This window comes from Syngnathus scovelli, chromosome 9 (genome assembly GCF_024217435.2).
Source record: "Syngnathus scovelli strain Florida chromosome 9, RoL_Ssco_1.2, whole genome shotgun sequence".
Taxonomy (NCBI): domain Eukaryota; kingdom Metazoa; phylum Chordata; class Actinopteri; order Syngnathiformes; family Syngnathidae; genus Syngnathus; species Syngnathus scovelli.
The window spans coordinates 6,694,840-6,707,965 of record NC_090855.1 but is presented as its reverse complement, the minus strand read 5'-3'; the positions used below and the strand labels follow the sequence as shown (position 1 = coordinate 6,707,965).

Sequence of the window (13,126 nt, the reverse complement as noted above, 5' to 3'; positions counted from 1 at the left end):
AACTTCTACAGAGACACTTAGAAAAAAAAAAATCTCATTGATGATAAACAGGGAGTCCCTGCGGTTTATGTTCCAACAAACGGAAAGAAACCAAAAACATGACTGAATCCAATTTTCTGTGTGTGTGTGTGTGTTTGTGTGTGTGCATCCGTGCGTGCGTGTGTGCGTGCGTGGTGAGCCTGCTTACATGTTTCACATTAAAATCAAGTCTGCTTATGTGCCTCTTTGTTTTATAATTTCACTCTCCATTGGTAATTTTCTGTTCCCTTACTCTTTCTCTTTTCTCTCAGCCCCACGACTACCACAGCAGCAGCTACTGTCCTGCATGCTTCCCTCCTCTCTGCTTCGATTCCTCTGTGAATGGATTCTCACTAGACTTGTCCTCTACAAAGGCTGCTGTCCTGTTGCGTAAACAACCAGCAGACAGGGAACTACAGGCCATGGCTACATAGCTGGTCTCCAGCCAGGAGGCGGTCAGTGGATGCAACAGCTCTGGAGAGTTGCTACAGCTCTGAAAACAACTGGCTAAAGCAAACAGGCTTGGTGGACAGAATATCTGCATGCATAAACGCACATGTGTGCGTGCGTGCACACGCCACCCTAAGGTAATGTAATGCAAAAGGGACTGATCCATAGATGAAGAAATATGACAACGCATTTGCACTAAATTACTGAGATGAGTCCCCTCAAACTACTGGATTAAATTGGTCAATGGGATTCCCTGTGGGACACGCGTTTGCAACTCTTAATTTCTGAAAATGTATAATTTTTAACTATAAAAAAAAATTCATCTTATTTTTAGATACATTCCTGAAGCTTTGTATGCTATTGTGTATGTGCTCTCTGTTGTTTCTGATTACTACAGCGACTGCTTTCTTTCACTCAGCCTGTAGGGGTCACTGAAATATTTTTTTTTTTCTGATGAGGACTTCATTGTTTTTATCTGGCAGAAACAAATGCAAAGTGTTCATATGTTGGACAAGCAATGATTTATTAACAAACATGTTGGAAACTATTGACCTAAAGTATCTGAGAGTGATGGACAGCGTGTGATGTTAGTGTTACTCTTGAAAATCACAATTTGATGGTTCATTTTACATTAAATTGATATTGTTAAAATGTTATTTTATGAATATTTATAAACGTTACAATATTATTTTAGTAATTTATCAATAACCATGTTTGAATACATGCATTGACTAAAGGGCATTTTTTTTGCAAGAGAAAACACGTTCTTTTTATCTGAAGAAAGAAAGGTATAGTATTTTATTTTTGTTTTGGTATCGGAGCAATCAAGCCAATACCACCAGAGAAGAAAGTAACAAATGACAAAACTTGCTTTGAATAATTTCATTATTTCTGTCATCTGTAAGAAAACCAAATCAATTAAAATTGCAGAGTAGTTTTTTGTGATATTATTTTTGTTACATTTCAATGCAGTATTGTCTGAATTGCATCCTAACGAGATCCCGCCAATTGTTTGTCCTCATGTATGTCCACCACGAGTCAGCAAAACAGTTTATGTTTCCAATAACAAGGCCAGCAACAGCCATTATTAATTTGCATTTGCAAGGGGGATTCAGGTGCAGTGTTTTTGTTTAAGACGAGCTCAGCTCCATCATATACTATACTAGGCTTTGTCTCTACAACTCTACAACAAACCAAAAATAGAGAATGTAGTAACACTGTCGAGAGAAGGCTCTCTCAAGTGCAGAGTTTTTTGTCACAAACAAATCCTAATATGATAAAAATAGAACTTTACAGTGACACTTACAAGAAGCTGCAGAGATGACGTAGATGGACATGTTACATGCTGTTCATCTCCATTTATGAACACAGTTGACAAACGAAAAGAGCAACAAAGAAATTCTGCATCAGGTCCACCCATATATGAGAATCTACTCAAGTACTGCATTTCATGTATCCCAGCGAGAATCCATAGATTTTTTCCCCCACCATAATATCTTCACTGTCAAGCATAAACAAAATTAGAGAATCCCATTTTGCAAGTCTTTTTTCCACATAAGAGTGCACATAAACATTGCTTGAAATCATTTTGGGGGGGAAACCAAATGTATCTATAACAATCCACTGCCGCATTATGCACGCTCTCTTCCTGTCCTATAATTGAAAAAATATCAGTCATGAATATAACTCCTGTACATAAATCCGAAAAGATCCATCGACTTTTCAGTGTTCCTGCAGCCATGCATGCAAGCATCCTTATTTAATATCGCTCACATCAAAGAGCAAACAGCATGCATTCAACTTGCCCCCACCCATTAAACGTAGCCCATCCCCCAGTTGCCATCCCCCAGATGCGATTGGGTGGACAGTAGGTGAGAGGCCACTGGTGAATGAGCTGGGGGGATGTGGCAGAACCCTTGCTTTCTATGCATCAATGCTTTCCAGGAAAAGAGCAGGTCCGAGGCAGTGATGGAGGTCTTAAAGATGACGATGAGGGAAACAGAAATAGTTCTGGGTGGAGGAGGAGGTGGCACAAAAGTGAAGAAAGAGCATAATAGACTAAAATGTTTAAATTGTGTCCTACGATAACAACAGTGGACTTATAATACTTTATAATTTAAATGAGATCGTTGTCAGCAATGATGATGATGAGTACCATAGTGATGCTGTTGGTAGGGCTGAAGATTTTACTTCAGGGGAAATGCGATTCGGAGCAGATGGACGTAATTACCATGCAGCATGGTATGTTTATTTATTGTGAGTGGCCACAAGTTTGGATCTGTGTGTGGTTTGTCTGTTAAAGTGTTTTTTTTTTTTTTTTTTATTAATATATTATGTTGTCTGCCTCAGGCTTGATGCTTGGTCATGTGCCCTATAAAGCCCTCCCCCCTTGTAGACACAACCAAATGTTGCATAAGACTCCACAATGTCACATCTGTAGTAGTAATTGAATAGATACGGGCTGTTTAATTTAAGGGTGTAATAAAATACAAATTTCAAAGAAAGCAATTTTCTATTCAAGTGTTGTGAGTGATACTTGGGGTACGCATGACCAATGGTTCGATTAGTGATTGTGGAGAATTCTGACCATGGTGTTGATTTGTCTTGAAGAAGTTATGCGGTAGCTCGTGAGCAGTACTTGGCTGCAACCAGCTAAGGCACTGTTGATTCAGTTTGAATCAGTGTCTGTATCAAGAAAAATACATTTGACCCCTGCTCTTTATGGGCAAGAGGGAAAAGGCCAGCCCGTGAATAGCGAATATCCATGTATTACTGACGACCATTGAAATGTATTGGAAAAAAATATATATAAATAAAATATTTTTTCCAAACCCCGAAAACCCAAACCCCAAATGATGTGTCAAAAAACTGCTGATAAATGTTCAATATAGCCCGACCTGGCTTCTATAAGATGAATGCAACGGCAAAAATCTCATAGTGGACCACTTCCTCTACTGCTTAAAAAGTGTACGTGCATACACTACAGTATGAGTGGTCATGCCAGTCTGTTTGCCTGCCTGCTGTGCACATGTTTAGCATTCAAAGCCCGAATTCAATAGGAACCACAGAGCGATGCGGTTACAGATGAGAAACACAGCTACGGAACTGAATTAAACTGAACAAAAACACATGGAAGAGGAATTAAGAGAAGGAGGCGGGAAGTATACCTTTGACCTTTCACATCCAGAAAATGGAAGTGAAAAGAAATATGTTAAATAGGATATTGCAAGCAATACAAAAAGATCAGAATCATCCTGAGTGAAAGGGCATTTGACTACTGTTGCAGATTATCTGGGTTTGAGAGCCAAACCATATCTGGGGGAGTGTACAAACATTTACTCTGAGCACGCTTAGTCTGTAAATCCATATGTGGGCCAACTGGGACAATCTGCATTTCGTGTATGAGTGTGGGTGCCTATATGTGTGTGTGTGTGTGCATGTGCACACATTACCATGAAGCAACCATTAATACTGGATTCAAACTTTGATCTTCGACCAAACTAAAAAAAAATCTGGATACCAAATGTGGTAGTTAATACAAAAACAAGTTTGTGCGCACTAGAAAAGTAAGCATTCATCAACACTAACATCTAAGTTTGCAGTTTTGTAAAACTACACTGCATCATACTAAAACCTTTACTTTACTAAAACCATACTTTTGACGGTAATAAAATAACAGCAACAAATTACAAACACCTCCCAGTACGAAGCCTTAAAGCTCGACACAGCTGGAAATCACAATCACAGAAATAAACAAAAAAATAAATACAAAAATTGTCCAATGTTTTTGATTAAACTCTATAATTGGATTTCAAGCTGATGTCGCCTCTCCTGTGATTATATATTCGTAGCGATCTAGTTACAGTGTTAAAAATGTCAGAAATAGTAAAACGGCACACTTTTGTAGTTACTGTTGATTATATGATTATTTTTAAAAAGGGTAGTCAGTAATTGCATTAATTACGTAACACTTTTAATGATGTGCAGCACCGACAGGAAACAGACGTTTAACCCAAGGCCTTCCTTACTGTTGGTAAAAAAAAAAAAAAAAAAGCTCAAACAATGGATGAACATGTCTTGTTTCTGGAGTGTGATCACACTGAAGGGAAGAGCCTATACTCAAGTTTAATATATTATTCTTTCCTGTTTTTTTTGTTTTTTTTTACCACTCTGAGAGCACATGCTGTCCGCAACAACAAGCTCACATAAGCAAGGTGCGTCGTGCTACAAGATTCTCAGTTAATGCCTTAAACCACACTTGCAAATTCATGAAATGTTTTGAAAAATAAGAAGGCTGGAAAACAGGATGCATTCAGTGGAGGTTGTGTCATATCCTGATTGAGGGAACAATAAAGGGTCCAAACCAGCAGTCTCCCACAGCAAAGGGAGAAAAAAAATGGAAAACATACAAATTTATTGTGATTAGTGAAGTTGAGTTTCCACGTTAATAATTGCTTCGCACTCACGTGACATTCTGCAAGCAAATGCGTGGAAGTTCAGTCTTTGGCTAGCAGTATAAACGGTAGGCATTATTTAACTTTTTCTAAAAAAAATATATCGCTATTTGTGGTCTGCCATTCCTTTAAATATATTACAGTTAAAATTTTTCTTTTTAAAAAAATAAGTGACTTTTTGTGTTTTGTTCCTTGTGAACCAAAATTTGACTTTAAAGCCATGGTATGCGTCGTAATTTCAGCTTCCTTGACAGAAATCTGTGCAGCTCCACTTAAGCTCCTCCAGCATTTTATTTGATATTCCAAAACATATTTATACATTATTTCCTTGGCCCTTCATAAATAGGTTAAGGCTCTCTTTAGCTGTACCTGGTCTGTAGATTAGCTAAATTTACACTTAATTTTCTCCACACTATTGTACTGCAATGTTGTTGCCTCAAATTCAGAGTGAAAAGGTCATGAATATATGTATTATCTGAATTTAAATACAGAAATTCATCTTTTTTTTTCATTGCATCTTGCGAGGATGAAATTCAAGAGGGTTGGGCAAAGGGTGAGCACGGGATTTGCCTGGCACATTCAAACGCTTCCTATTAACACCCCTTTTAAATCCTGGCAACTGAGAATAATAGGCCAGACTGTCAGTTGAAAAAAGTCTTGTGAAATGTTTATCCCTGGATGACCCAATTGGAAACATCAGGACAAAACTGTGTAAACCACATGGCCCTCACTGGGCTAAAGACAACACTACTGATGTGTGTTAGATAGGCTGTCTGCTGCCTCCGTCTGCACTGTTACAGTCAACAAAGTTGAACAAAAAGCGGAATTGAATGAATGAATGAATGAATGAATGAATGAATGAATGAATGAATGAATGAATGAATGAATGAATGAATGAATGAATATACTGCACTACTGTGTACGTGTCAACAATTTCAACATGGGAAAGCATGTTGCTCCCCAGTTTATGGCAAGAAGATTCAGATTGCAATGACTACTTCTTTTTCTTTAGTATGATGGATGGCCTCTTAAGATTCATTATAAAAAATAAATTGAAAAAATGCAGGCACTGCAAAAATAAAATTGAGAACTAATGATATGGGAAGCTAAGTTATAAACATACAGACTTCTACTATACCGTTTTTGATGAAGAAACGTTTTGTGAACTGTTCATTCCAAAAATACAGGAATACTGTAATTAACATAATAATACTAATAATATTAAACACATAATTACCTATATATACCAATAAAATGACTACAACTTCTCTTAAGCTTGCATGAAATCAATGACAGTACTTCATTATTCTAATTTCTAGTTCCTGATTGTAAAACCGCCGCAATAGGACGGCCGATATGTCGCATCGTGAAATAAATCTGGTGTCAGCACAGATACCTGGTATCGGCACAGATACCTGGTATCGGCACAGATACCTGGTATCGGCACAGATAGCTGGTATCGGCACAGATAGCTGGTATCGGCACAGATACCTGGTATAGGCACAGATACCTGGTATCGGCACAGATACCTGGTATCGGCACAGATACCTGGTATCGGCACAGATACCTGGTATCGGCACAGATAACTGGTATCCCCCATTCATAGTATGCATATATTTTACAGTTACTCTGTTTGATGTTAAACGAATTAGCATAAGTACAATCCTTTTGCAATCACTAATACAATCAACATAAGGCATATACAGTCAGTTGAAATAGAACGCACATTCTGCCAATTGGCTCACAACGACAGTGAGACAACCAGCGAATCGTACCTGAGGTCTGACCAGGTCCATCCAGTTTAGATTCACATTTTGGAAGCGAGAAATCTAGAAAGAAAGAAGAAAGATTAAAACTTGTGGTTTGAAGACAGTGAATACAACTAAACCTGTCTCGCACTTTATAATAATAAAGTAAGATGTTATTATATTATATAGTATGATATTTTGTATCGCTTTTAAAAGTTTACAATGTTTCTTGGAGGTGCGATTGGTGTTTTCTGTATCAACATGAACTTCAGTCAAACACCAAAGACATGTTTTATTTGGTCAAACAAGCCAAACACTGACAAACTCTGTTTCTGGGTCACGTCAGTAGATAACAGTGAGAGAAAGCCAGGGATGAGGGGTCAGCTTAGGCCTGTCTCTGCCTCAGCTTCACCCAGCTGTCTCGAAAAAGAACAGCATGGCATATGCTTTCGGATTACAGCAAGCACCTGTTCATTTCCTGTACGTTTCATTTTTGCAGGAAGACAGGTCCAATGGGAAGATAAGTAAAACTTTACCTTGCAAGGTGTGTGGAAATTAAAATAAGCAGCAATGCTGCTTGGCTCTAAGCCTGAAAGATGTTTATGATGCTCAAGCGTGCATTACTTTGTGGGCAATTACTATATGCATGTAATCTATTTCAGTCATTCTGCAAGCCTAAATGGTAGGATGCCAAGTTTGATCCTCAATCCGATGCTGGGAAGGCCGAGCAGTAGTTTAGCCTCGCTAAACCAGAAGAGCAGTGGGCTGGCAATGTTCACGCGACACGGATCAAAGCCTGCTGCTGTCTTCAAAGTAAAGGGGAATGTTGTGTGCACACTTGAGTGGGAGAGAGCACCGTTTGTGTTGGACAGGCCATGCACAGCTGTTTAGAAGACAAATAGTCTGGTGCGGTGGACAAGCTCACACATGCAGTGAATCCAAATACACTATAAGATGAGTGTAGAGGTGTCAAAATTAATCGATTAATCGACAACAAATTGATTATCAAAATCATCGCTTCATATTGTCAAAAACGAGTAATTGTTTAGAACCAAATGTAAACACAATATAGTAAAGGAGAAGCTGGCATTTAGATGATAAAATTCAGGAATGATAATATGGAGGTGATCCATTTGTATACTTCTTAAAATGTTGAGTGTATTTTTTTTTTTTTTTTTTTTGTGATGGGACCCACCGGTTAACCGAGGCTCTTTCTTATCACATGGGGAATTTGCAGGAGACACGGGCCCGCCCACATCCTATTTTTATGACCCCCCCTACCACATCCTCCTGTGCCTCACTCAGACATCATCCCTCCACCCCCCCCTCGACCTTACTTCCACGTCCCAAGGCGATGTAGGTGGGATGTAGTGATTTATACCTCTGCGCTTGTGCCTTCATTGTGTAATTGGTACTGAAGCTATCCTGATACATTCGGCATCTTAGAGCGGATACAAATAGATCACCTCCATAATGTCATTCACAAATATTAGCATATAAATATAAATGCCAGCTTCATCTTTAGTATACAATGAGCATGTGAAAATAATTTACCAAACTGCAGCAGCAAGGGCACCTACAAAATATGCAAGTCTTTCCTCAAAAGGAGAAGTGTATACTTTTCTGGAAGCCTGGCTACAATATCTTACAACACAGTACAGTACGAGACACGATGAGATCGGTCCGCTCGTTGAAGAAAAACACATGGGCAGGGATCTCGGTAATACAACATCTTGTATTGTATGTAGTATGCTCAACAAATGAATGAAAAAAAAGTTTACACACTAGGAAATCCAAAGCCCCAAAATAACTTCTTCGGCAGACTGTTGTGGTGCTTTTATATTTGCCCTAGTTAGTAATTGAGAGATGGCCACACATGACATTGTGGTGAATGCAGACTATTAAAAAAAAAAAAAGATAAAAATAAAGTGACTCTGTCTTCCTCAAAACCTCTTTCTTGTTAGGTTGTAAGAAAGCCGACATGTACACAAGGGTCAGCTATTTTGCAACACAGTTTATGTCGATCTGTGCTTTGGTCTTCAACTGTGACCAACTGCCAATTAGACTGCCCCTTGATATAACCAAAGGAGTTCAGCCTCAACACGGAGTCGACTGTTTCAAGGCGTGGTCCAACCAAACTTGAACTCTGTAATTTGATGGATGAAGGAGGCTTGTTTACCCTTTCAAGTATGCCTATCCCTTTTTTTATCTGTCCTTTCCTAGATTCACTATACTGAAGTCTACTTACGTATGAAAAGCATCATTTTATTTTATTCTCACTGTAAGGTCATTAAAAACAGTTCTGAATACAGCAAGAGGTGCAAAGAAGATCCTTACGGTTCGATGTATAAATTATTCCCTTGATGTTGAAAATCATTCAACACTACAGGCTGGCATTAGAAACCCTGTCTGCAATGTATTGTGTCTGGTGGACAAAAAAAAAAAAAAAAAAGGTCTTATACAGTCAAAAGCAAGTTTCCTTGTAAGTTAATGGCCACTGTCCTGTGGCAAGTCAAGTTAGGCCTTAATGAGGATACATATAGCTTAAAATGGTCTGACAATCGGACATCTTATTGAAGTGTGCATCCAGTAGCTTCTACGCCAATTGAATTTCACAGTGTACTTTTGTTCAATAATGCCAGGGCACACACCCAGTAACTTCATTATATGTTACTCAAGAGAACATTAAATCCGATAATATTGTAAAAATGTGCAATATTTCGTAGTTATTTTTAGCAGTACTTTGAGACTCGCTCCATAGAGCTACAACATATTTAATAGAAGTCAATCTAAACATATAATCAAGCATCTGATTGTTTTACGATGACAGGTCGCTGATGAAGGTGAACTTAAAATATAAAGACTACAGTATCTAGGAGTTATGGAATCACACTTCACAGTAAAGTCCACCTGTCTATTTTTAAATACATATAGTGTGCATTTTTTTTTTTTTAAACTACTCTCTGGCATTCAATAGCAGGTATTTTTCACTAAGTTCCACTGGTTAGACAGGGACAAAAAGCTTAAATGTCACCTTCACTGACTGAAAAAGAGCATCAAAGTGCAGAAAGGTTTCCAGAAAAAATAAAACACACTTTAACAAATTAGGGCCTTGGGATCATACTGATTGGGCTCAATTAGGATGAGCAGTAGTGTGCCAAGATTTCTGCATGCAACAGGCTGGCTATCAGTAGGTTGCATGGTGGAAAAATGAAAAGAAGTTGGATTGACAATAAAAAAACAAAAACAAAAAATCTGTAATGGCATCATTGTTGAATCAACATTCGGTATAGAGGCATACATAAAACAAAAACAATGACATTGATCATTTATCTCCCCCCCAGAAAGCAAAACAGTGCTTGGCCACAACTGTTAGTAGAGGTAGAGAGCACTTTGTAAATTGATAGATTTAGAATACTGACTGAAAAGATCAATATTATGTTTGCATGGATGAATGAAGAGTGTTAGGTTACACAATAGAGCTATAGTGAAATTAAGAGCATATTAAGGGATTTGAATGAACATATGAATGAATGAAACAAAATGAGTAGGAATAACCAAACAGTTGTTTTCATTAGTTAATTGCTATTCTTCCCTTTGAATTCAATTTTATTCCTTTTTAGAGCAAAAACAAATGTTTTTCAATATATTCTCTTCATAATGGTGTTTCCAAGGGCCAAACTCATTTATTTCTCCATCATGAATAGTGTATGAGCCTCCTTTGCTGCCATTTCAACATTCAAATAACCCAACTTAACTGTGAGCCACCTTCATTGTCTGATGCAGAACAGCCTAGCTATTGGAAATTATTAATCGATTAATGTGTTGATTACTTTTTTGATGAATCACTAAATTAGATTTGAAATCCAAAACTTTTTTCCCATTTTTTCATTCATGATTACAACACAAAAACAAAAATAAGAGTTGATCTCAAATTACAGTAGGCCATAAACCGACACATAAAACAGATGTGATACAACATCTGCAAAAAACAACAAAAACAAGTACATAGCCGTTCCAATTTACAAAGAGACTCACGTTCTTAGGAAGAGCATTCTGGCGTATGTTCTTAGGAAGACCGTACTTGGGATATTTAAGAGACCGTACGCTGCGTTCTTCATAATGAGAAACATCCATCATGAGCTTGAAAGTATCTTGATTGTGATTGGTTAATCAGGATCCAATCTTAAGCAGAACCCCAGCAGTGCTTACATCATCTAAATTCTGCATATTTATTTGTTTAGAAACACAAATTCGTCAAGTGAGCATGCCGAGGCATCCACTGCTCTGCATTGCATAGAAAAGGGGACAGCAATTGAAGTATTAATCGAGCGACGTAGTGGATAACTACCATAATAATCACGTGACGCAAATTGATCATGAAAATGTGCCCAACACGTTCATTTATTGATTTCTATCAAATGTATCGAGTCGTTGTATCTCTGCAAATAATACGTTGAAAGGCACGCAAGAATACGATTGTAATGCACATATCTGAATATCTGATCAAAATGGATTGTCCTGCATTAAAATGGATCACATGTAATTTGGTAGATCTGTATGAATGTCTGTTTGTGCAAGATGGTGAACAACAGACTCAATGGCACCAGGTGTCAGAAAGAGAAACAGCTGAGTAAGGGGGGGGGGGGGGGGGGGAGCTGTTTCTTGTGGGGTGAATAAATGGTGCTCTTAGGGGGACAGCAAAACCAGAAAATGTACTTTTTATAAAAACTGCAACTGCATTTCATCTCCTTTTAATACCAGGGTCACATAGAGTTTAAAGGTTGAGAGGGAAAGTAAGACATGCTTGATATCGAAATGATCTCTCTATGCAATATTGAAGTATAAATTCACATGCAAGTATTGCATGATGTAAATAAAACATGATCTGCACAGTGCAAGCATATCTGCTCACATGCCACTTCATTAGGAACACCTCTAGAATCCACTGAAATACAGGCCTATAAGGTAGTATATGTTCTATGAGGTATTATATGTCACCACACCAGATACTGTACATACACAGCCCATTACACACACAGCTCATTTTTATTTGGTTTGCATAATTTTGGAATGCATTTACTGCATTACAATATTTGAGAGCTTGACATGGGCCACAAGACAGTAATCCGTCGTTTATCGTGGATAATTGGTTCCAAAAACCACCCGCGATAAGTGAAATCCGCGAAGTACGGTCACCAACAAGAAGTACTGGGCAGGCTAACGGGTGAGCGGAAAGATGCTCATTCGCGATCGCGCTAACACGATCTAAAGTAATGTAAACGGACATTTGGGGCAATACTACATTGTTCTAAATGTTAGACACGTTTTTCCGCAATTTAGAAGTTTTATTTTGACTTTTAAATGTTTTTTTTTAATTTGGGAAAAAAATCCGCGATGTAGTGAAGCCGCGATAAACGAAACGCGAAGTAGCAAGGGATCACTGTAGTGTCTCTCACTCCAACTAAGATTTTTCTACATATATTCACTGTTATTGAAACAGCTTCCTAGTGTGAACCACAAAATTGGGAACCAGTTATTTTGTTGAACAACAATGGTGCTTTGTGAAATGCAATGCATTATTATGTTTGCAGTTTATTATCGGGTATGGAGTTTACTAGTTTATAACAGTGAAGAATGGGACTGCATCATTGTAAGAAGTGTTTATATTTTGGTTGCCTTGATGTGGAAAATCTTGTAATGTGATGCATAATACTGCACTGCTGCACTTAACAGCAAAGTATTATTATAAAGACAATAATGCTGTAAAAGGTGTCTTGGTGTCAGAGGCCTTTTGGTATTTCCTCTTGGGTGCGCAGGTGTACCTAATATTGTGGGACAGCAATTCTTAAGAATGATGCACATATTTAATAGGATGTCATGAAACGACACCATGCACGCATAAGTACAAATCTGTCGTAGCTCTCCTTTCCCAAGCACCATCACCTACCTAAATGTTGAACAGAGGCTGTGATTTACCGAAGTCAAATTCCTTGTTTGGCACGCTCAAACATGGCGAATAAAAAACTCTTGAATCTTGAATCACAACAACACTACCGTGGATGATGATGTCAGGCCACATAAAACGTGTTTACGTTTTGGATGCATTGTTACATTGAGCTTGACCATTCTTATTTGTTGTGACGATGATGCCATTATGTCAGAAAGGCCCCGTCCGATGCATTGCTTTTTTCCTACATGACTGTCCTATAGCGTGGAATAATCATTCAGGCCCGGTCTTCGTCAAATATTGATTATAGAGTGTCCAGCTCGGATATAGGTGCAGTCATCCACGCCTGAGACCTTCAAGTGGGCCACGCAGCTCTTGATCACGCACATTTAATGTAGCCTGTCATTAATGCTGGTGATCCACAGCATGACAAGCCGGTTGAATCAAATGCAGCCAATGGGTACACGCGCAGCCTCTTTAACTAGTCATCGTGAGGCCACCGACAC

General features: G+C 38.3%; 1 protein-coding gene across 4 annotated transcripts in view; it reads right to left on the bottom strand.

Annotated features, from left to right (window-relative positions):
- Positions 1 to 13,126, bottom strand: part of triob (trio Rho guanine nucleotide exchange factor b) — a 68,335-nt gene that overhangs the window by 54,838 nt on the left and 371 nt on the right. For all 4 annotated transcript variants that reach the window (XR_011087439.1, XR_011087440.1, XM_049730581.1 and 1 more), the window contains exon 2: positions 6,698 to 6,751. Coding sequence is in view for 2 of the 4 variants with exons in the window: in XM_049730581.1 (XP_049586538.1) it covers positions 6,698 to 6,751 (54 nt within the window). In the remaining 2 variants the exon portion in view is untranslated. The remainder of the gene's footprint in view (positions 1 to 6,697; positions 6,752 to 13,126) is intronic.